This window comes from Tamandua tetradactyla, chromosome 11 (assembly GCF_023851605.1).
Source record: "Tamandua tetradactyla isolate mTamTet1 chromosome 11, mTamTet1.pri, whole genome shotgun sequence".
NCBI lineage: Eukaryota > Metazoa > Chordata > Mammalia > Pilosa > Myrmecophagidae > Tamandua > Tamandua tetradactyla.
The window spans coordinates 56088792-56115317 of NC_135337.1; the positions used below are offsets into that span (position 1 = coordinate 56088792).

Here is a 26526-nt window from a genome sequence, read left to right on the forward strand (position 1 = left end):
AAATTCAGCCAAACCACTTTAGGATCATTTTGAAGCACGGATCTCTGATTTGTGCTATTTAATCATTTTTTTTCTGAAAAATTCTAGTAGATTCTTGAGTTAAAAATTGAAAAAAATCACAATCTATAGATTAGTTTGAAGAATTACGCATCCTCTTAGGTTAAACCATTTGAAATTTTGAAATTGTCATTACTCCTGAACTATAAAAATTTCAGTGCCTCTGTTTAAGTGCAATAATTTGGGTATGCATTTCCAGCTATGAGAAGAACTTTAAATGGACTCTTCCCACCTTTATTTGTAATGATACAGATTTATAAGACAGAATACACTCTTATTTAATATGCATCTCTTATTGTGTATTGTACTTTTCAGCTTCTAGTAAAAAATACATAGTCATTGTTTGATTTTAGAAAATACAAGATCACTTACTTTGGTAGAGTTTTCAAGTGATTTTCTCTTAATTCCAAGATCCGCAATTTGACAAGTCTACAGAAGTAAATTTAAAAATCATTTCAAATGTTGAGTAAATTTTCGTTATAATTATTCAAACAACTTCGTCCAAACAACCATATACAATGGCTAAGGATTTTAAATAAATATACAGCTTGATTATGAGGAGGGTTGTATCAACACTGGGTAATGACAAAATATCACTTTAATATTAAAAAATAATATCTTTCAAATAATATCATTTATTCCATGTGTCTTAAATTTCATGTTTTATAAAAAGTTTCACTATTGTTTCATTCCATGCATTCAACAGGCATTTATTGAATATATAACAAATATGAGCTGTGTTCAGTGAAACGTGGCAAAACTTTTCCCACAAGAAAATCTAAACGTTCATTTTGTAAAGGGAACTGTACAGCATAATGGTAAAAATTTGGACTCTGTGGTCAGACAGATCTAGATGAAATTCAGACTCTCATATTCTATTTTTGTGACTGAGGGTAAATTAATTTATCTGTCTTCACTTCTATTTCCTCATCTGTAATAAGTACAAAGCAGTACCAAATGTATAGGGCTTTGAATATCAAATAATGCTATTAATATTAGCTTGGCACTTCATAAATTACAATAAATGTTAGCTATTAATATTATAATTAATCACGCGAGCAGAGAAGTGCTACAATATACAGCATTTCATTGACTCTAAGATGTACATTTTAACATTTCTGAAATGGGTATGCCTTTAAAAAGTTATGGCATCTACTGTGCCCTGTGACAGTACTGGGATTGGGTAAATCATGTGACAGGGATGAGAGACATTCATAGTTTCTACTGCTTGGGTAATTCGTAATTAGGAATGTGTTTTATATTTAAAAACAGGTTAAGATCTGGGACATACTTCAGCCTGGGACATACTTCTATTATTTATGTCTAAATTGAGCTTTAAACTATACTAGGTGGAGACTACTTTAAAATATATATTAATTTGATTCTCCAGATTCTTAACTTGGGGGAATTTTTCACTATTTGAACAAGTTCATCTACCTTCTCTTTTATTTACTATGGTTTTAAGTATTCTTCTAGAACTCTTTCCCTTTCCTTTCTGTTTTGTCTCCTATCAAGCTTTCAGTTAATTTTAATCTCATAACTCTAAATCTCTATATGAAATAAAGTGATCATTTCTCTAGAGCATGGGCTTATCACTATTAAAAAAGATTTATATCTCAAATCTTCTCAACATTTGTACTAGCATGATGATATTTTGCAACTGATTTTGGTGTTTAGAAGCATAGAATCCCAAGGTTTGGAAGGAACCTTAAGAGTATATTTGTTAAACTGCTCAGTTGAAAGTTAAAAATAAAAACAATAAAAAAATCTTTTAGACTCTTATAATAAAGTGGAGCATATTTTGGCAGACCCAAAATTGAATTCCAAGTGGCTTTGGTTTTGGAATTATTTTCTGTTTGCCAAAATCTTTCCTCACTTTAGGAAAAGTTCAAGACAAAAAGGTGTATATTAGGGTACTCAGTAAATATTTTTTATTTTGATATATCAAAAGTATATGTGGGCGGTACGATGGTGGCTCAGTGGCAGAATTCTCGCCTGCCATGCAGGAGACCTGGGTTTGATTCCCAGTGCCTGCCCAGGCAAGGGAAAAAAATAAAAAAGTATATATATATATACACATATATATGTGTGTGTGTGTGTGTGTGTAGTTTTGTCAGTATAGGAAGAATCATACTAGTTTACATAAATGAATGATGAAATGACAGGTCTGGTCTTTTGAAGGCTTGTGAATTTAAAAACCTGCCCAGGATATTTTGGGTTCATAGGGGTTGTGATAAAATGATCCATAAAAAAATAAAGGAATCTGGGAAATGTTGCCAATGTGCTCTCACTAGGTAAGTGGAGGCTGCTATATGTTAAGTGGTTTCATTATTCCATTGAGTTCTTCTAATAGTTTTTTGCACTAGGATACAGATAGGTGTTGAGTTGTGCCCATTCTGTTATTTGAGTAATTTCAAAGAGGATCATTTAGAAAAATGCAGTTGAGAATGAACTTAAAATGTCCCAGCTTTTAAGACATATCTTTTATACAAAAACTATACTTCATTGTAGAAAGATTTGAAAATATTGAAAAATATAAAGATGAAAATAAATGATTTATCTCACACATAAGTAGAACCAGGTATTTTTCTCATGCATATTCATGTTGGAGACACAGTACGTACATTTTGTTACAAAATGCTTTAAATTATAATATATCACAAGAATTGGGAAAAAAACCCATATTTCCCTAAATCCCTAAACCAAAATAATAAATTGCTATACAGTATTGTCATATGGTGTACAACATATATTTAATAAATCTTAGACTTATGTGTGCTTCCACTTTTTTCACATTACATGTTTTGTTAAATATCCTTGCCCATAAATTCTAGCATGATCTCTGATGATATAGATTAGGTTTGTAGAAATGAAGTACAAAGATGATGGATGTAAAATTTTCAACGCATACTGCTCTGCATAAAGGTCATAACATTCTGCAATCCCTTAGCAGTATGTGAAGGTAACACTTTCCTCACCCTCTATAAAGTTTTTTTCCTCAATATGTTAGAAGACAAAGGCCCTTTATTATGGTTATAATTTGTATTATTTTTATTTGTGGGAATAAACATTTTCATGTGTTCATCACAGATTTGTATGTTTTATATAAATTGTTTATGCATGTCATTTATTCCAATGAGAACTTTGTCTTTGTATTAATTTGTAAGAATTCTTTATATGTTAAGAATATTGTCTTTTTTTCCTGTTTTATTGTCTTACCTCAACTTTTAAAGTTTTCTTATATTATTTTATGTTTAAAGTAACCAATCACTAATAACAGAAATAAAGTGTTTGCATTCTGTAAAATATTAATGATAAAAGTGAAGCTCTAATGATATTGAGCCAGATGTTTCAGAGAGGGAAAAAAAGTATTTATATAATAAAATCTATTCATTTATGATATTTACTTTAGACAGTATGTATTTAAAGGCCTCTTCCAACTCCAAAGCTATAAATATTCATTTCTTTTGTTTTTCTGGTCATTTTTTGACTTTCTTTTTTATATTTAGCACTTTAATTCACCTAGAATTTTTTTGACTACTAGCGGATTGTAAAGGCCTAATTCTACTTTATTTCTTGCAAAAAAACGTTAATTCATAGATCTGTTTGTTGAATAATGAGGCCTCTCTGATCATAACTGTCACTTTTGAAGATTCATCGTCTGGAACTGGTTAAGTACTTACCTGAAGTGAAATGAATTTGTGCCATTTAAATTTCTTATTCTTACCTTCCAAAATTAGCTGGAAGGAATTCCAGAAAGGCGTCATTCAGGTAGAGCTGGGTCAAGTTTAGGAGCTGTGTGAAGCCATCAGGGAGTCTAGAAAGGAGTTAAAGGTTTAGTCACTGCATCGATGTTGCTATAGAAACAGAACAAATATATATCTCCTAGGAGAAGAAATAGAAGTGTAATACATTTTCCAACTCTGCTTTGCTTTAACAGTAATGGAAGAAGTTGTTGCGCATGTTGTTACAGCTTGAAACTTTCAGCCTGCTATTAAAATAAACGGCATTCAACCACAGCCAATGCTACTCTCATGGGCTGAGATTTATGTCACTGCCAAAGTCTGTGGCATCATCTCTTACTACTGCCTTAAGGTTGTGCACATCAGCTGTGGCACTTTTTATGGAAATTTCAAGTTGTATGCCATGTTTCGTAATTTGAAAATTAATGCTATTTCTCAATAGAATATTCACGTACATAGTCCTGCAAGAATATCTACTTACTATTCATCTAATCATTAAAATCTGTCTAAATTTGTCACAATGATGATGAAAGCTACCTGGTGTGAAAAGGGAAGGAGTATTTTATGCCCTCACCTGACAATTTATCTAATGCAAGCACATGTTTATAATAATGATTAAAAGTGGCCTAATTCATGTTCATTGAGAGTTAGAAAGAATACTGACACAATAATGAAAAGGATTCCAAAAGTTATGAGACATTTTAAAAAATTAAGAAAACCTCCCCAGATGAATTTTACAAGTTAAATACTTACTTGAAATATTTAAATATTCTTTTTTATCACAAATATTTAACTAGTGGATTTTCCAGGAAACTTTTTCTTAGAAGGATATTGAATATTTTCCCTATGACTAAATTTCTCTTGAAAATTTGAAAATGCCTTTATCTAATGTAGTCTAGACTATACTATTTTTTGAAATACTTTAAAATAAACTTCAAATTCGATTTCCCCTCAAATTACAACTTATCTCCTTCCTTGCATTTACTGCCAAATTATTTAAAGGGCTACCTACACTCACTGCTTTTTACTACCCTTAAGCCACTGCCTTCTGGCATCCCCAACTGTACTGCTGAAACTATGCTCACCAAAACCTCCAGTGCCCTTTCAATTCCAGTAGCTTCATTTCAGCACATATCCACACTGCATAGCAACATTTGTCATCACAGACTGTTCCCTTATTGGCTTCTTGTACACCACCTTTGTCTGTTTCTACTCTTACTCCTGATAACATTATATCTCAGTTTCATTCCATGGTTTCTCTTCCTCTGCCCACTTTAGTGTTAGAAAATGTTTTGTACATATAAACGAATATATGTGTAACCACCACAAAATTTAAGAAGTGGAGCCAGTACCTTTGAACCTGAGTATCCCTCTCTGGCTGCATTCTCCTATTTGTCCTACTAATTCCTGAATGATGTTTAGTATTCTGCTTCCTGAAGAGTTTTATTATACCTAATCAAATACTATTTAAAAAACTCATCCATATTTATGTAGTACATTGTAGGATAGTATTCCTTTGTATGAGCAAACCACAGTATATTTACCATTCATCTTCCAATGAACATTACAATTGCTTGTAGATTTTTTTGTTGTGTTATTACAAGCACTGATTCAGTGGACATTTTTGAACATATAGCCTGGCATATATGTCCAAAAGATTACTTAACTTATATCTATAGGAATAACATTATTCGGAATGCAAGTCTAAGTTTACTGGAGGTAGTTAAATTTCATTCAAAGTAGTTTCACCCATTTCTAACCAAATCATCAGAATTTCTCTTTTCTATGTCCCCTCTAGACCTTGGTATGGTATGCTTTTTTTTTTTACTTTTGCAAATTAGATATGTATGAAATAATGATTATCTACATTTCCCCGATTAGCTATGAACAATATTGCATAAGTGTATTGGCAATTTGTCATATCTCTGCTCTGAAATGCTTGTTTATTTCACTCATTTTTTTCTATTGGTGCCCCAGATGTTGATGTCTCTCCTATATCCCCCAGCCTTCATCACTTTGGTATGCATTGGACAAACCACTGACTGCCAGCCCCTTAACCTTGCTTGAACGCTTTTTTTAGATGTGAAAACCTGCTCTGTTTTTGCACAGATGAGCCAGAATTCCAAGGAATTGAAATCTCTTAGGAGGAGCCCTCAACTAGTAACTACCAGGAGCATAAATGTCTCAGTTCCTCATCCCTTTTGTTTGACAGCTCTGTGGAACATGTTTTATACTGCTTTCCAGAGTCCCCAGAGGGAATAAGTTTCAATTATTAATAATAACAAATAGCCTGATACCACATCCATTAAAATATTTCCTGGGATCATCTCCCACATACACTGCTTCAATTCTTTATATATATATATATATATATATATATATATATATATATATATATATATATATATATATATATATATATATATATATTTGCTTGTGGAGGAACCCAAACTAATACAATTAATGTTTTTATATCGATTCATAGAAACTCCTTATACATTCTCAGTATTCCAATCTTATATTGGTTATTTTTGCTTCAGATGCCTTCTTCCAGCTTATATTTTGGAAGTGGATTGTTTGCATATGGTTCCACAGAGGATGTTTCTATGTTTGTTTTAAAGAGGTAAGATTCATGAAAGAAGAAAAGAAGGAGAAGGGAGGCAGGAGAAGACTGAAATTTTTATAATGTACAAGTAAGATGACACGTGGCATGTGAAGATGAGTTTTAGGTGAAATGCTTACTGTATGAGAGTTTTGGGACTTCAGATTTGAGAATATCAGTTGGAGAGAGTTTTTTGGGGGAGTTGAATAATGCTCATGTAACTTAAAAGTTAGGATTTAAGGGATGATTATGATTACTGAATTATTATATAGATATTCATTTCTACTTTTTGTTATATTAGAGTAGACAGAGGGAAATACCTGGAATCTTTACACTGTAATCCAAATGTCTTGATTTCTGATGATTGTACAGCCCTTATCTTGTGCTTTTGTGATTGTAAAAACCTCGTGACTAACCTTCACTTGTACGCAATTATCCAGTTCTTGACTTTAGAGTCTTGTGATCACTAAAGACAGCCCCTAATGTTTATTAGTGGAGGGTCTTGGGTCAGCCTAGAACTAACCCCCCCCAAGTCCAAAGTTATCTTGATGACCGAGACTGGATCTAACCAAAGTGGGCCTGCCTGACATGAGCAGGAGTTTAGATTTTAACCCATAACTCAGCTTTACCTCATTATAATACTAAAAAGCATGCCCATCATCATATTAAGGCCGCCATTTTCTTATTTATTAAGAAGCTACTCTGTAACTAAGCATGCTCAATAATTAAATCACCTCTAATTACATCAGCTGGGGTCACTGTGTTCATTATACTAAAACCTGCTCATCTTTTAGTGCTATAAATCTATCAGAATTACTGCAGTTTGAGGAAAGAGATTTTTTTGGCCAACAGGCCACCTGATTTCCTGCTGTGTGCCTAGCAATAAACATTTTCTCTCTTTGAAACTCCAGTGTCTCAGGAATTGGTCATTTGAGCACTTAGGGTAGAAGAATCCAAAGCCTTTGTCTCATAACACTCATATTAAAGGTCAGAACTTAATCACCTAGGATTAAAAATAATCTGTGATAGCTTATTTCTCTCTCTTTTTTTAACATTAGAACTAACATTTTGATAATACGAGAGTTTCTATGGTAATTACAAATGCTAAACAGATTTGAATCCAAATTTAACTAGTACTTTACTTTCATGTCTTCTTTGGTTTCAGTAGTTATTCAAAGAAGGAATTGGTGATAAATTTTCAAAAAGTAAGATTAATATGACATTTGTAAAATTAGAAGAATGCTAAAGCTATTGATGGGATAGTTTACATTAAAACTGCACTATTAATGAATAAGAAGGAATTTAAAAATCTAATTTTCAAGTTATAGGAACAGTTTGAGCTATCCAACTTCCCTTAATCCTCAGTTCCTTATTTATATATAGGAACTATATATAGTGTGTGTGTATATATATATATATACATACATATATATATACACACATACACTAAATGGTATCATATTGCACTATTTATTTGAACAGAAAAAATATTTCTTCAAGATTTAATGGAGTAGGGAGGTCCAGGACTCAGTCGCCTCACCAAAACAACTATTAAACAGGCAGGAGCTGTCTGAAACAATTATTTGCAAACTTCAGAGGTCAGAAGGACACTGTACAGCATACAGGGAAGAGCAGGAGGTAGGGGAAAATAAATTACATAAAAAACTGTAAATTGTTGTCTCTGCATGGCATCTACAGTGCCTGTCCATCACTTGCACGGCAGGCCAATGTGGAGTCCCAAGATTGAATTGAGAAAGTCCTTTCCAGAGTGACTTTCCTCCCAGAATTTTCACTCCTAGCAAAAGCAGCATGAAACAATGATGGAGAGTAAAAGCTATTGAGCTGGATACTCTGGGACAACCAAACTTCTGTAAATAACAGAACTCTAAACAATTAGCAAGCAAAAGGCCAGGGCAAGACAGAGACCCAGAAAGACATGGAAAACCCTGCACACTGCATTCACCTTGGGCATTATGGTAGTACCACAAAGAGAAGAAAGAAAGGGACAGAAGGAATAGTCAAAGAAATAATTACAGAACAATTCCCAAACTTAGCAAAAGACATTAATATGCAACACCAAGAAAGCTCCAAGAACACTAAACAGGATAAACATGAAGAAAAATACACCCCATCATATACTGATTACATAATTGAATGCAGAGAACAAGGAGAGAGTTCTAAAAGCTGCAAGAGAAGAGCAATGTACTATGTACAAGGGATTTCCAATGAGATCGAGTGCTGCTTTCTCATCAGAAACCATGGAGACTAGAAAGTAGTGGGATGAAATATGTAACATGCTGAAAGAAAAGAGTTGCCAACCGAGAATATTATATTTAGTGAGACTCTTTTAAAAATGAGGGAGAAATTAAGATATTCTCAGATAACAAAAGCTGAGGGAGTTCATCACAACTAGACTGGCCCTACAATCAATGCAAAAAGGAGTTTTTCAGACTGAACAAAAAGGAGTTTTTCAGACTGAACAGAAAGGATACCAGATAGTGGTTCAAAGCAGCAAAAGGAAATAAGACCATTTTGTAAATAGTAATGATCAAATTACCATTTTATATTTACTATCAAATTATTATTATACTATTATTGCAGTGTATTGTTTGGTACATAACTCTACTTCTTACCTCCAACAGGCGTTAAAATGCAAATGCCTAAAAAGCAACAATAAATCTAGTTGTTTGGACATACAATGTACAAAGATAAAAGTGGCAAAAAGTACCAAAAAATGGTGAGGAGATGGAGGAGCATAGGAAAAGTATATGTTTATGCTATTAAAATTACATTGGTATCAAACCAAATATGATTGCTTTATATTTAAGATGTTAAATTTTAACCCCGTGGTAACCACAAGGAAAACAGATGAGAAATACATCCAAATAGAAGTGAGAAAACATTCAAGATGGTACAACACACACACAAAAATAAATATAAAAGTACTTTAACAGAGACTTACAAGGAATAAATATCAAAAAGGCAGAGTAAAACCCTGATTTATCAGCAGTGACTTTAAATATAAATGAATTAAACTCTCCAATCAAAAGGCAGAGATTGGAGGAGTTGATAAAAAAGCATGACCTATATGCTGTCTGCAAGAGAATCACCTTAAAGCCAAAGATACACATAGGCTGAACGTGAAAGGACGGTAAAAACTATTCTGTGCAAGTAGTAACCAAACAAGAGTTGGGGTAGCTATGCTAATATTGGATGAAATAGATTTTAAGAAAAAACAGTCATGGGGGGCAAAGATGATCATTATATACTAATAAGGGGGACAATTAATCAGGAAAATGTATCAATTATACATATGTGCACCTAACGGCAAAGCCCCAATAAATATGAAGCAAATACTGAAAAGGGAGAAGTTGATGGTTCTACATTAACAGTAGGAGACTTTAACACACCACTCTCAATGATGGTAGCACATCTAGTCAGAAGATAACTAAGGAATTACAAGACTTGAATGACACACTAAACCAACTAAGCCTATCAGACATGTATGAAACACTGCATCCAACAAAACAGAATACTATTTATTCTTGCATATACATGGATCATTTTCCAGGATAGACCATATATTGGGTCACAAACCAAGACTCAATATATTTAAAAATACTGAAATCATACAGTGTATATTTTCCAAACAATGGAATAGAGTTAGAAATGAATAACAGAAGGAGAAATAGAAAGTTTATAAATATGTGGATATTGCACAACATATGCTAAAAAAATGGGTTAAAGGGAAAACAATATTAAAATTATGAAATATCTTGAGGCAAATAAAAACTAAAAATAGAACATATAAAAATTTATGGGGGGCGGGCCGCGGTGGCTCAGCGGGCAAAGTGCTTGCCTGCTATGCCGGAGGACCTCGGTTCGATTCCCGGCCCCAGCCCATGTAACAAAAACGGAAAAACAAAATACAATAAAGCAAGAAAATGTTTGGAGATGTTTCCCTTTCTTCCTTCCTTCCTTCCTTCTATCCTTCCTTCCTTCTCTCTGTCTTTCCTTAAAAAAAAAAAAAATAAAAAAAAAAAAAATTTATGGGATGCAGCATAAGCAGTGTGGAGAGGGAAATTTATAACTAAATGCTTACATTTAAAAAGAAGAAAGACTTCACATCAGAGACCTAGCCTCAAAAGTAGAAAAAAAAGGGCAAATTAAAACTAAAGTGAGCAGAAGAGAGGAAATAACAAGAATTAGAATAGAGATAAATGAAACAGAAAACAATAAACATCCATAAAATCAATGAACCTTTAGCTAGACTGACAAAGAAAAAAAAGAGGATAAAAATAATGGTAATCAGAAATGAAATGGAGGCATTACCACCAACCCCTGAACTATAAGGACTTTAAGGGGAGGATACTATGAAAAGTTAATGAACTACCGGTTCATTAATAAACCGGTTTTAGCCAGTAAGTTTGTGGTATTTGTTGTGGCAGCAAAACAAAACTAACACAGTAAGAAAACTAGCTGTTACCATAACTGTTTTTATTTAATATTTGGGTATTAACAAGATGGCAATGTTTAGTGTGTATATTAAGTTTATTGTTGCATTTGGGAGGAGGATAGAAACAAAATAAATTTAAATTTTCAGGAAATTTGAGTTGAAATGTGAATTTAACAACATAACTTATCCACTAAAAGAACAGAAGTACAAATAAATAGCTGCCAAAGTAGCAGAGGAAATATTTGGGAGTAAAGAGAATCCTATCAGTTTAACAGAAGTTAGGAAAGGAGAAAAAGGAACTGTTACCAGACAAACATGGGTGCACTGTCCTATGTGCCCAAAAACCAATCCTGTGACACTGAGGTTTCAAAGACAGAAAGAGCTTTTTGCAGAGTGCAACTTAAGGGGACAGATGGCATCCAGGCCTCAGAGCTGTCTCCCTGAACCAGAGAAAGTCTGAGTTTTATAGCGTTTTCTCAGAGGTGAGTTTATGATAATGAGTTCAGTGGCTCAAGGTGACGAGGTTAGAGGTGGCCTTCTGGTTGAGTATGCACAGGGAGATTACATAGTTAGTCACAGGGCGTAGGTAAGAAAACGGCAGTCTTAACGCAATGATGGGCATGACTTTCAGTATCAACTACTAAGTTTCAAGACAAGATAAGGGGTGAGTAGAGGGTCCCAAGATTATCCTGGGATGATTCAGTTATATTACAAAGCAAGTATCCACCTCTGGGTTACTGTTCAGCGAGTTACAGCAGTTACAAGTGTTAGCTTCAGCTATGTTCCAACAGATCAGAAAGTTAATAGGCATGAATAAGCTATAGTTCAGTAAATTATAATCACATCTGTTAGTCTGTCATCATAGAAGATAGTAGGACATTTCTATTAGAAAGAATAGAATACATAAAAAAATAAGGACATAAAAAATTTAAATTTACATTACAAAATTAACAAATTTGGCCTAACAGAGAGAGAACAAGTATATAATATACATTTTAAATACACAGGGATGTTCACAAAAATTGGCCACAAATTGGATGCCAACAAATTTCGAAGTATCATTTAAGATCTACAGACCACAATCACTGACCATAATGAAAGAAAATAAGAAGTTAGCAAACAGTAGATGGATGATAAACTTGGGTTTAAAAACTCAGAAATACATTTCACAATAAACCATAAATCAAAGAAATCATCACAGAAACTACAAAATATTCTGAACTGAACAAAACTAAACTTTGTAGGCTGCAACTAAAGATTTTCATTAAAAGGCAAAAAAAATTTTTTTATTTAAAAAAACAATTTTATTATTTAAAAATTAAAATGAGGACATTCATTTCAAAAAGCTAAAAAATAAACACTTAAAGTTTAAATGAAGTAGGAAGAAATAAAACAAATAGAAGAAATTAATGAAATAATTACATTAATTCATTATAAAATTGAAAAAAATTACAAAATAGAAAAAAATTCCAGAAATTCTTATTGAGGGGGGAGGTACAAATCAACAATGTCAGTAATAGAAACGAACATTAGATATTTTTAAAACAGCCAGAGATGACAACAGTGAACAACTTTATGCCTATAAATGTGAAAACCTAGAAAAAAAAAGTTAATGAACAACCACATGCCAATTATTTAATAACCAACATGAATGGACAAATTCTTAGAAACACAAAACTACCTACACTGACTCAAGAAGAAACAGAAAATCTCAACAAACTAGTAAAGACATTTTATCAGTAATCAAAAACATTCCAACAAAGGAAACCTAGGACCAGATGGCTTCACAGGGGAATTCTACAAAATATTCCAAGAAAACTTAGCACAAACTCTCTTCAAACTCTTTCAAAAAAATTGAAGAGGAGGGAACATTCCCTAACTCATTCTATGAGGTCAACTTCACCCTCATACCAAAATTAGATAAATATACCACAGGAAAATTATACATAAATATCTCTTTTGAATATAGATGCAAAAATCTCAACAAAATATTTGCTAATGGAATCCAATAGCATTTTAAAAGAATTATACACCATGATCAAGTGGGATTTATCTCATTTCTGTAAATGTGGTTCAACGTAAGAAAATCAATTAATGTAATATACTATACTAACAGAATGATGGGGAAAAACGTGGTCATCTCAATTGATACAGAAAATGAACTTGACAAAATATAGCACTTTTTCTTGGTAAGAAACATTTAGAACAGTAGCAATAGAAAGAAACAACCTAAAAAAGGATAAAGGACATATTTGAAAAGCCTACAGCTAAAATCCTATATAACAATGAAGAACTAACAGCTTTCCCTCTGAGATCAGGAACAAGAAAAGAATGCCAACTGTCACCACTGTTTTTCAACATTGTACTGGAAGTTCTTGCTAGAGTACTTAGGCAAGATAAAGAAATAAAAGACATCTAAATTGGAAAGGAAGAAGTAAAACTTTCCCTATTTGCAGATGATATGATGCTTTTTAAAGAAAATTCTGAAAAATCCACAGTAAAGCTAATTGAGGATTCAGCAAAGTGGTAATATATAAGATCGACACCCAAATATCAGTAATGTTCTATACACAAGCAATGAACAATAAGAAGAAGAAATCGAGAAAATAAATTCCACTAACTATAGTAACAAAACGAATCAAATATCTAGGAATAAATTTAACCAAAATGAATTAAATATCTAGGAATAAATCTAACCAAGGATATAAAGGTTTATACTCAGAAAAATTTTTTTTAAAAGTTGCTAAAATAAATTAAAGACAAATAAATGGGAAGATATTCCATGCTTGTGGATTGGAAGAATAAACATCGTTAAGATGTCAATGCTAACTAAGGCAATTTATAGATAACATGCAACCGCAATAAAAATTCCAACAACCTTCTTTGCAGAAATGGAAAAGCCAATCATCAAATTTAGATGGAAGGATAAAGGCACCAAATTGCTAAAGGCATCTTGATAAAGAAGACTGAAGTTGGAAGACTCACACTTCCTGATTTTAAAACTAATAACAAAGCCACAGTAATCAAAACAACATGGTACTGGCACAGACATATAAACCAATGAAGTAGAATTGAGAGCTCAGAAATCAACCCACACATTTATGGCCAAATGATTTTTGACAATGTGGCAAAGACTACTCAATTGGGAAAGAACTTAACAAATGGGGCTAAGAAACTGGATCTCCACTTGTAAGAAGGAGAACCACTACCTTACACCATTTGCAAAGTCAAATCAAAATGAGTCAAAGATTTAAATATAAGAGCCAGAACCATCAAATTTCTAGGGGAAAATGTAGGGAAGCATCTTCAGGATCATGTGCTAGGCAATATATTATCAGATTTATCCCAAACCATAAGTAACAAAAGAAAAAAATGATAAATGGCATCTTATCAAAATTGAAAACGTTCGTTCCTCAAAGGACTTTATCATGAAAGAAAACTGAGAAACTGCACCATAGGAGAAAATATTTGGAAACCACATATCTGATAAAGGATTACTACCCAGAATATATAAAGAAATCCTTCAACTTAACAATGAAAAGACAAAATAACCCAACATAAAAATGGGCACAATACTTGAACAGACATCTCTCTAAAGAAGACAGACAAATAACCAGAAAGCACATGAAAAATGCTCAACATCAGTAGCCATCTTAGAAATACAAATCAAAACCACAATGAGATATATTCTATACCCATTAGAATGGATGCTATTAAAATAAAATGGAAAATATCACATGTCCGAGAGGATGCAGAAAAATAGAAACACTCATTCATTGATGGAGGGAATGTACAGCCACTGTGGAAGATGGTTTGGCAGTTCCTCAGAAAACCACATCATTGCTTTATGATGTGGCAATCTTGGTCTTCAGTATATACTCAGAAGATCTGAAACAAGGATACAAACAGGCACTTGCACACTGATGTTCATAGCAGCATTATTCACAATTACCAGGGGATGGAAACAACCAGAGAGTCCATCAACTGATGAATGTATAAACAAAATGTGATAAATACATAAAATGGAATATAATTCAGCAGTAGGAAGGAATGAAGTTCTGAAGCATAGGACAACATGAATAAACCTTCAGGTCATTATTCTGAGTGAAATAAGTCAGACGCTAAAGGAAATATTGTATGGTATCACTGTTTTGAAATATTAGAATACACAAACTCAAGGAGTGAGAATCTAGACTATAGGTTACCAGGGTATGGGGTAGTGATAGGGAATTGGAAGTTAGGGCTGAAATGTACTTGTTTCTAACTCGTAATGATGAAATTCTTTTGGTAATGGATGGTGGCAATGGCAGCACAATACTGCAAGCGTAATTAATTGTACTGAAATATATGTATATATATTTTTCTGAACACGATTAAAATGTCATATTGTATATATGGTAACAGAATAAAACTTTAAAAAAAATTCATAGAACTACACTACACCACCAGTGAACACTAAGTTAAACCATGGACTTTAGTTAAAAGTACAATGACAAAATAACATCAATTGTAAACAAATGTTCCACACCAAAGCAAAGTGTTGGTGGTAGGATGGTATAAGGGAATCCTGTGCTTTCCACATGATTGTTCTGTAAACCCACGACTTCTCAAATTAAAAAAAAAAAAATCTTTATTGATGCTTCTCTGGCAAACCTACACTGTAGGAGAATATGACTTATGATATAGAATATTTCTCTGAAGATTTAAGGTTTGACTGTGTTTTGTAGATTCCAATGCCTAATTGGACTGTCAAAAATAAATTATATAGGGTGGGCCACAGTGGTTCAGCAGGCAGAGTTCTCGCCCGCTATGTCAGAGACACGGGTTCAGTTCCCAATGCCTGCCCATGCCAAAAAATAAAAAGTTATATAAAAAGCCAGATGCAAAGTAAGATAATAATTTTCTAGTCTGGTTACAAACAAAGATGTGCCAATATTTCATATTGAAATTTTCTTTATAAAATTGTAGACTTAAGGTTATATTTATATTTAGCATCTATATATTTATTTCAATTTACTTTAACAAGAATTTATTGAATGATTATTTTTTACTTAAATTCAAAATTACTCTCTTTTCCTTCCTTCTCCATATAGAATTTCGTTCATAGAGTTAACAGAATACTTATACTAATTCTGGTTGCACAAGTGTTGGGCATTTTCTACCCCTGAGATAAATTATAAATTCTTTGAGGAAAAGAGACATGATTTCTTTCTGTTTTTGTAATCACCTAAAACAATGCAGTATTGTGTTTGAAGACAAAAGACAATAAAAATGGATTAGATATTACTTAAAAATATATAGTCAATTAACTCTGCTAAAAAATATCTTCAGTCTTTTATATTATGAATTTTGTGGAACAATTTTGTAGTTTCTGCCAGGGACAGTGGTCGCGCTTGTCAATATTGCCATTTCCAGAAGTACGTGTGAGGACCTGTGAAGAAGATATTTCTACAAGACAGATCAACCTGATGAAAATGAAAATCATGGCTTGTATTTATCCTCCTCCATTCTCTTATTAAATAAAACCCAACATTTTATGATAGGTAAAGGAGTGCTCAGTAATGAGATGATTTTACTATACTAAAATAACTGGTGGTGGTCCATATTTGACTTGTTTAAAAAATAAATCAAAGAAAATGTTTTATATATTGTTAAATTATTTCCCCCTATTAAATAAACTCTTAAGTTTTTTAATGTCTTAAACTAAAAGACATACATTCAAAATGCATCCGAGGAAGGATAATAGAACGAAAAACCCATATAGTATAATGATTAAACATATGGGCCTTGATATCAGAAGACCTGGATTAGAACCCATATGCTTCCAGTTATTTTCTCTGTGAACTTAACTCTGTAAGACTCAGTCCCTTTATCTATAAAATGGAGATACTATTACCCACTTCTCAGGTTTCTCCAATGATTAAATGATTACCTGTCATACAGTAAGAACTCAGTAAATGGGAACAATTATATTACTTTACCCTGGTATTTTTATTCTGATCTTTCAAAATAAACTAGAATACTATTTTAAATACTTTTATTATTACTAACTTCAATGTTAGGATTTGCAGCAGGCATCCTTGTTTTAATGCTTTTTCTTTTCTAATTACATTTCCTTGAGAAATAAAATGAAAACATGAAATAGGCATCTGACCTAAAACAGAACAATTAAACTACATGAAATCACAGGTTTTACAAGTTGCAAATAAGAAACCAATGTAAAACTGTCTGCTCTAACTGGAGAGGTATTTCATATCAATTATGATTTATAATTATAGAGCTTAAAATTATAAAATTAATACACAATATTATAAGACATTGGGATAATAAAGAGAAAAGAAAACACTACTCATAATTCCATCTCCTTAACACAACTATAATTACTATTTCATGTATTTCTTTCTAATTAATTTCTAATTAATTTTTTAACAGGGCTGTATACTGGTATCATAATTTCTCACTATATTTTATAATTGTCTTTCAATTTTGCTATGTAACTAGAATGACTACATAATCTATCATTCAAGCTGGGACACTTTTGAAAATTAAAGGGGAGCAATTATTAATTATGATATATCAAGAGATATAAATGAGAATGACTTGGGCAAACAGAAACACATATTTGACCTTCATATCCATGCAGTAGATACACCATAATTTATTAGCAATTTTCTTATTGCTGAGCATTAGGAATGTCTCACATTTTTTCAGAATATATCTTTCAGTTTAAACAAAATCAAAATACTTCTTCAGAATTGGTGAAATAAAATGAAAAAAAAAAACAAGAATTCAAATTCCAGCTTTGTGAATTCCTAACTTTACAAAGTGAATAATATTTGTCTATGTCATAACGTTTATATAAATATTAAAATGTAATAATGTATCTTAAAGCCTGAGAAATGATAGGTTCTCAGTAAATGTTGGTCCTTGCGTTTCACATTTGAGTACTGGCACATCTCAGAGATACAGTGGGTTTGGTTCCAGACTACTACAATAAAGCAAATACTGAAATTAAAGCAGGTCCCACAAATTTTTTGGTTTCCCAGTGCAAATAAAAGTTTAGTTTACACTACATTGTAGTCTATACAGTGTGCTTTAGCATTATATCTAAAAACACAATGTATATACCATAACTAAAATATAACACAGAAACATGAGATGACCATATGCTGTTGGAAAAATGGCACCAATAGACTTGCTCAATGCAGGGTTGTCAGAAACCTTCAATCTGTTTCTGCATTTCACCGAATCCATGAAATGCAATAAGGCATGCCTTGTTTTATTGTGCTTCACTTAATTGCACTTTTCACATTGCATCAATAGATGTACTGACTGCTCCACCAACTGGCTGTTCCCCTGTCTCTGCCCCTCTCCTCAGGCCTCCCTGTTTCCTGAGACACAATACTGAAAGTAGATCAATTAACAACTCTACAGTGGTCTCTGAGTGTCAAGTGAAAGGAAGAGTCACACATTTCTCGCTTTAAATCAAAAGCTAATGAGAAAGGCACATTGAAAGCCTAAAACAAGCTGAAAGAAAGATAGGCCTGTTACACCAGTTGGCCAAGTTTTGAATACAAGGAAAAGTTCTCGAAAAAAATTATAAGTGCACTCCAGTGAACACATGAATGATACAAAAGCAAAACAGCCGTTTTGCTCATATGGAGAAAGCTTTAGCGATCTGGATACTTTGAAGATCAAACCAGCCATAACATTCCCTTATGCCAAACCTAATCCAGAGCCAAGTCCTAACTCTCTTAAATTCTAAGAAGGTTGAGAGAGGTGAGTGAGGAAGCTACAGAAGAAGAGTTTGAAGATACCAGAAGTTGGTTCATGAGGTTTAAAGAAAGAAGACATCTCCATAATATAAAAGTGCAAGGTGAAGCAGCAAGTGCTGACATAGAAACTGCAGCCAATTATCCAGAAGACTTAGCTAAGATAAGTGATGAAGATGGCTACATTAAACAATTGATTTTCAATACAGATGAAACAACTTTCTATTGGAAGATGTCATCTAGCACTTTCTTCGTGAGAGAGCAGTCAGTGCCTGGCTTCAAAGCGTCAAAGGACAGGCTGACTCTCTTGTTACGGGTTAATGCAGCTGAATCCAATGCTCATGTAGCATTTTGAAAATCCTAGCGCCCTGAAGAATGACACTAAATCTACTCTCCCACTCTCCCAACGCTCTATTAATGGAACAACAAAGCCTGGATGACAGCACATCTGTTTATAACATCATCTTTTGAATATTTAAAACCTGTTGTTGAGAAATATTGCTCAGAAAAAAAAAGATTCCTTTTAAAATATGACTGCTCATTGACAGAAAAAAATCAATGAAACCAGAATCTGTTCCCAAAAAATCAATAAAATTGCTAACCCTCCAACCAGAATGATCAAGAAATAAAGAGAGAAAACACACAATACTAATCTTAAGAATGAAAGCAAAGGCATCACTAAAGAACTTGCAGATGTAATAAGTAACAATAAAGGAATATTATGAAAAACGATGTGTCAATAAATTTAATAACATATGAAATGGGCACATTCCACAAAAACATAAACTACCAAATGTCCCTCCAGAGGAAATGGGTAATTTGAATAGCCTGTAGCTATTTAAAATTCAATTTTATGTTAAAAAAACTTTCCCCTAAAGGAAATTCCAGGCTCAGATGATTTCACTGGTAAATTCTACCAAATAGTTAAGGAAGAGATAATTCCAATCTTATGCAGTCTTGTAGAAAACAACAAAGAAGGGAACTTGCTGAGCTTATTTTATGAAGCCAGATTTATGCTGATACCAAAAAAGACAACTTCAGAACAATATAGTTCATGAATATAGATGGGAAATTCCTTAACAAAATCTTAGAAAATCAAAGCCCTCAATATGTAAAAAAGGTAGTAATTCATGGACAAGTAAGATTTTCCCTTGGAATGCAGAGTTGGATCAACCTTCAATAATCAATCAAAGTAATTTACCAATAATCAGACTAAAGAAAAAACCCGTATGATCATAACAATAGATGTTTAAAAAATCATCAACAAATTTCAACATCCATTCATAATAAAAACTCAGCAAACCAGAAAAAGAATGTGTAGTGGACAGATTTTAAGTTGGTCTCCATGATCCTAACGGTCTGGTGTTCATGTCCCGTATAGTACTTTCCCCTTGAATAATGGTGGTTCCTGTGACTTGTTTCTAATCCACGGAATGTGGCAATCATGATAGGATGTCACTCATTCTCACTCTCCTGCTGGCCTAGAAGAAGCAATCAGGTATGTTGTGAATTGCCTATGAAGAGCATCACCTGGCAAGGCACTACAGGTAGCCTCTAGGACCTGAAAGCAGCCTTCCACTGACAGCCAGCAAAAAGCCTGTACCCTTAACCCTATAACTGCAAGGAAATGAACTCTGCCGACAACACTAATGAGCTTGAAAGTATATTCTGCAGTTGAGACTCCAGAGGAGTACACACCTTGATTATAGCCTGATAAAATCTTGAAGCAGGGGGACCCAGCTAAGTTATGCCTAGATTCCTGGCCCACAGAAACTACAAGAAAATAATTATGTGTTGTTTTAAGCTGCTAAATTTGTGGTGATTTTCTGTTACACAGCATTGGAAAACTAATGCAAATTTTGGTTACTGGAAGCAGAGTTCTGCTGCAACAAACACCTAAAGATGTAGAAAGGCTTTGGAACCCAGAGAGTGGTCAGAAACTAGGTGAATGTTAAAAAGTATGATGTAGAAAGTCAAAATCTTCTTAGAAAGATAGTTGGTAGGAATTTAGATTTGAATGATGCTTCTAGTGAGGGCTTAAAAGTAAATAAGAAACATATTAGGAAACTTCTTCATGTTACAGTAGATGGAATAAAATACCCGGCAAAATCTTCACGTTCCTGTGGGTGTGAACCCCTTTGCAAATAGAACCCTTTGAAGAGGTATTAGCAGCTAAAGTGCAGAGTTATTTGTGAATAAGACCTTTTATGATCCTATTTAGGTGTAGCCAATCAGGGTGGATCTTAATCTGTCTTAGTAGAGGCCTTATTTAGAGAAGAAATTTGGAAGCAATCATTCAAGGAAAGCCAGAAAAGGAGACTATTATATTGCTAAGTGACAGGGCGCTGTTATCACCAGAACATCACCAATTCTGGGAGAAAGCACAGCCTTTCCAATACCTTGATTTTGGACTTGTAACCTCCAAACTGTGAGACAATAAATTCTTGTTTTAAAGCCAACCCACTGTGCAATAAAAATCAACTTTAAATGAGTCATAGAGCTAAATACAAAACCTAAATCATAAAAGTTCTAGAGGAAAGTACATGGGAAAATTTTTATGACCGTAAGTTTAACAAAGATTTCTTAGACACAACACAAGAAACATGAGCCACATGAAAAAAAAAAAAAAGGATTTCATCAAAATCTAAAGCTTCTGCTTTTTAAAGGGCAGTATTTAAAAATTGAAAAGATAAGCCACAGGTTATGAGAAAATACTTTCAAACAAATATCTGATAAATGACTTGTATCCAGAATATATAAAGAATTTTTATAATTCAATAATAAAAACACATCAATAAAAATGGGCAAAGATTTTAATACAAAGGAAGGGAAACAGATTGGAAGTAAGTACATGAAGAGATGCTAAGTAGATATTAAAAATTCTAATTGAAACTATAGTGAAATGCCACAATGAGATACCACATCTACTACACTGGCTAAAAAAGAATGCCAAAAAATCCAAAACTGATATTACCAAATTCTGACAAAGATGAGGAACAATAGAAACACTCATAAATTGCTGGTGGGAATGCAAAATGGAACAGCTATTTTGGAAAAGAGTTTAGAAGTTTCTTATAAGCTTAAAAATACACTTACTATACTATCTAAAAAATAATTCCTAGGCAAAGAAAACATGTTCATACAGATACCTGTTACTTAAATGTCTCTATCACTTTATTAATTATAACCCAAATGGGAAACAATCTAATGTTGGATCCAATCTAGTGGATGTGTATCTCACTGTAGTATTTGTATATTTCTATATAATGGGGTACTATCTAGCAATAAAAGGAATGAAGTACTGATTCATGAAACAACATAGATCAATCTCAAAATCATTGTGTTAAGTAAAAGTCAGATGCAAAAGTATGATCCATTTATAGGACATTTTAGAAAAGGCAAAACTAGGAAGACAGAAATCACATCAGTGGATAATAGGGGTTGAGGGAACTTTTTGGGGTGATGGAAATATTATATATCTTGGTTATGTTGGTAGTTACATAGCTGTATACATTTTCCCAAACTCATTGAACTATACACCTAAAAAGAATGAATTCTACTGTATATAAATAATATCTTTAAAATCCCTTAACTTAAAAAAACTAGTACACTATTTAAATTGATTTTTCTGTCGTGTAACTTTTTGATGACTTCCCACACTATTTAATGCTTTTAGCATTTAGCAATTTTGATGAAATTAGTCATATTTATTCATCTGTTTGAAAGTTAAAAATATGACAGAAATTCAGAGACAAATCCAATATGACTACAGACTTTAAACATCTTAACAATATAATTCAAAATTTGACTTCCACTCCCAAAGACCACAATTCCTAAAAAAGATGAGCTGTTAGGATTACATAATTAGAATTGAGAACAATTCGTCATCTATATCCTGTATGAAATGACTCAAATCAAGGACATGGTTGTTAGAGGTTGGCAACATCTATTTTTTTGTTAGGAAACTGACATTATGGGCCAAGAATTTGGAAAAAGCTTTTTCGTCCTTTTTACCCCTTCCATATGCTACTTACAATATAGAAAAGTTCTACCTTTCAACAATTTATTGCCTGATGTTCCACTCTTTCTACCAAAGGCCTCACATTATTCATTAACTTTACCACAAGGCTCTCTAAGCTTGTATCTCATTTTTTTTTTTTTTTACATTCTATTATATTCTTGGTCTCATCCATAGCCTTTTCCCTCTATCCATAAAGAAATCACCCTTACTAATATCTCTCCTCACCTCTATTGGAGAAAAATTTCCCCTTAACTGCTCTTTGACAAACTTCCTTTTTTCTTCAGAAAATACTCCATTCTCTAACAATATAATTGTCTCTCCAGGAATCTCCAGTTTCTCCCAATCTGCCCAGGTCAATGTAGACAAATAACTGAGGGATTTTTCTCAAATGCTAGTGTTTCTTATGGATAATTAAAATACCAATCTTACTCAACATCTCATCATCTGCATTCCAATACCATAAATTTGTTTCAACTGCTTCCAAATATTACTACAACTTTCATTAGGCTGTCTAGGTTTCACTAGACAGTGAAATCCCCTGTTAGGTCTTTAACATTCAAGTTCATGACTCATCCAATCAGTTGAGGTCAGGGTTATTGACCCATCTGATTCCACAGGCATCTGTCACTACCCCATATCAGCAAATCACTAACATGGCTACATGCTGGGTTGTGTTTTCCCATGGCATTTCTCTGCTAACAGATCTTGAACCACAAATATCCTTTTTCTGATCACAGTATCTTTACTGTTCATGTCTTTCTTTCTGTGGTTCTCCTAAGGTTGTCTCATTGTTTTTCCTGTACAAATACACTATTTTTGGTTATACTTAATTCCCTCTCCAACTTGAACTACATGATCAGCTATTTTAATGTACCTACTAATGCCTTAAACTCTTTTATTCCTTGACTGTCAGGTCTTTAGTGCTAATTTCCCACCATGATCATAAATAATAACTGTTTCCTTAGTGCCTTCTTACTCTCTTCTAAAGAAGAGTGCCTTCTTTAGAAGTGCCTGAGAGCCACAGAAAAATTAGTACATAGTTTCCTTGGAGGTAATGCTACCTTGTGCCAATTTAGCCTTCAATTACTCAGCAATGCTTTAACATCTTTTGTTGAATGCCACTCAGCAATTATTTAAACATCTTTTGTTGAACTATTTTGGTTTGATTATTTCTTTGCCATGATTATGTTAAATTGAATTTTAAATGTTACATTTAATTTTCATTCATTATATGACTATCCTCCATATTGGTACATTATTATCCAATGCAAGCATAAATAAAAATAAATTTTAATCACTAATACTCACTTAGAAATGGGATTGACACTGGCTTCAATAATTGTTAAACACTTACAGCACTTTATATTTTCTGGAAATTCTTGTACACCTAAAATGCAAACATAAAAAAGTACATGAAAGCGTTTCAGCAAACATTCTCTAAATTATAGCTCTAAATATTAAGAATACTTAATTAAAACCATAAGACAACACACAGTGTAATTAACATTAAGATAATATATATATGTATATAATATATACATTTCCAATACAATTTGGGTGTCCTATAACATTTTATGATAGTAATAGCTGGAAAATGAATATAAAATTGAGGATAATATATACAGTCAGCATAAGATCAATCTTGCTTCTTTATTAATCTAAAGAAATAAACATACTGCAAGTTGTTTAGTCAGTAACATTCGAGGGCCAATAATGTGGGGTGGGAAAGGTATGGTCAGCAGATATAAAGAAAACATATGATAAAAATCTTTACTTGTAGGAACACTCTAATCAATTGGGAAGATTGAACACATACTTATGAAAAGTACCTAAGGGCACATCACAACAATGATATATAGTCCCAAAGTAATTTGGGGTACTAAGACATTTTAGAAAATTCTTCATTTTTGGTTCCACAGAGTGAAGCTCTACATCTCCCTGAAAGTGTAAAGAGGTAAGCAGCCCTTTCTCGGATCCTCCCTAGAGTCTTGGAAGTAGCTGCCTGACTGCCCTTGGAAAATTGCTCAACTGCTGTCACAGCTGTGCTATTATCTACACGACAGAAAAACATAGGTTTTTCAATGAAACTAAAAATCAGCAATCTTCAAACCTGATTCATAAATATGGGTCAGAGAAACAAAAGATGTGTAGGATGTTTTAACAATTGATACAAAGCCATCAAATATAATAGGTCCTGCAAAAGTTAAAAGAAGACAGCTACATGAAACAATTTTTACATTACCACGGTCTTTTCAAATTTTGAAAGTATTATGAAGGATGTAAAAATATCCATAAAGTTCTGGTCTGGCTTAGTACTTCATAGCTGACTGGGATAGTTTGAAGCTATATGTACCCCAGAAGGGCATGTTCTTAAATCTAACACATTCTGTGGGTGTAAATCTCTTGTAAGTAGGACCTCTTAATAAGGTTACTTCAGTTAAGGTGTGGCCTATGGTGAGGCATAATCTTCTTACTGGAGTCTGATAGTGAGAGTGAGAGTGAAAGCAAGAGCAGGAGAGAGCAGGAGAGAGAGAGCACTGGAAATAAGAAGCTGAAAGCATTGGAACCCAGAAGAGAAGGGAGAGAACAGCAGATGTGCCTTGCCATATGGCAGATGAGGCAAGCGTTACTGGCCACCAGTCTTCAAGAAGAATACATCACCTGATGTGATGGTTGGGTTCAGGAATCAACTTAGCCCAGTTGTCTGGTCAGGCAAGCACTGACATAAGCATTTACTGCAAGGATATCTCATGGCTGGTTGATAAATCAAAAGGCTGATTTATCAAATCACCAGTCAGTTGATTGCATCTGTGACTGGTTATATCTATGATCAACTAAAGGCACGTCTTTCATAAAGGAGAGAATCCAGTCAGGTGAATTTGACCCAATCAGTTGAAGACTTTAAGGGAGAAGAGGGAATTTTCACTATTTCTTTAGCCAGTGAGCCTCTCTTGTGGAATTCATTAAGACCCTTCACTGGAGTTACTAGCCTCATGACTTGCCCTACAGATTTGGACTCTTGACTGATTCTCCATAGTTGCTAGAGATACTTTTATAGATCTATTATACTTTTGTAAATATATTTATAGATATCTCCTATTGGTTTTGTTTCTCTAGAGTACCCTAATACATCTGGTGGTGCCTTGATTTGGACATTTTTCTCAGCCTTAAAACTAATACATTCCCACTGTTAAAAGTCAACTGAAGGACCTACGGTGGTGGTTCAGTGGCAGAGTTCTCTGAGGTGCCAGAGACCCAGGTTCGATTCCTGATGCCTGCCCATGTGAAAAAAAAATTTAACCAATTTCATGGTATGTGCTTTGAGCAGCCTAGGAAACTGAAACAGATTTTGGTACCAGAAGAGTAGGGTGCTGCTATTGTAAATATCAAAAATGTGGAAACAGCTTTGGAATTGGGTAATAGGTAGAAGCTGGAAGAATTGTGAGGAGGTAACAGAAAAGGCCTAAATTGTTTTGAAGAGATTGTTGGTAGAAATATGGACACTAAAGTTACATCCAAGGAAGCCTTAGACAGAAATCATGAAAGTGTTGCTGCATACTAGGAGAAAAATGACCCTTGTTTTAAAATGGCAGAGAATGTGGCAAAATCTAGTCCTTTTTTTTTTTTTTAACATCTAGTTTTGATGTAAGATGGAAGGCAGAATTTGAAAGAGCTTGAATATTTAGATGAGGAGATTTCAAAGCTAAATGTAGAAAGTACACCCTGGTTTCTCCTTATAGTTTATAGTAAAATGTGAGAGAAGAAGGATAACCTGAGAACTGAAATCTGGGGCATGAAGAAACCAGAAATTGATGCTTTAGAAAATTCTTAGTTCTAGAAAGTGAGTTCCCACAGAATAGGGCTCCAAGTAAGGG

At 33.4% G+C, this 26526-nt stretch overlaps 1 protein-coding gene across 2 annotated transcripts in view; it reads right to left on the reverse strand.

Moving 5' to 3' along the window:
- Window positions 1-26526, reverse strand: part of LRRC7 (leucine rich repeat containing 7) — a 600349-nt gene that overhangs the window by 241161 nt on the left and 332662 nt on the right. For both annotated transcript variants that reach the window (XM_077120640.1, XM_077120639.1), the window contains 3 exons: window positions 23960-24038; window positions 3785-3874; window positions 430-486 (listed from right to left, as the gene is read on the reverse strand). In XM_077120640.1, coding sequence (XP_076976755.1) covers window positions 430-486; window positions 3785-3874; window positions 23960-24038 — 226 coding nt within the window. The remainder of the gene's footprint in view (window positions 1-429; window positions 487-3784; window positions 3875-23959; window positions 24039-26526) is intronic.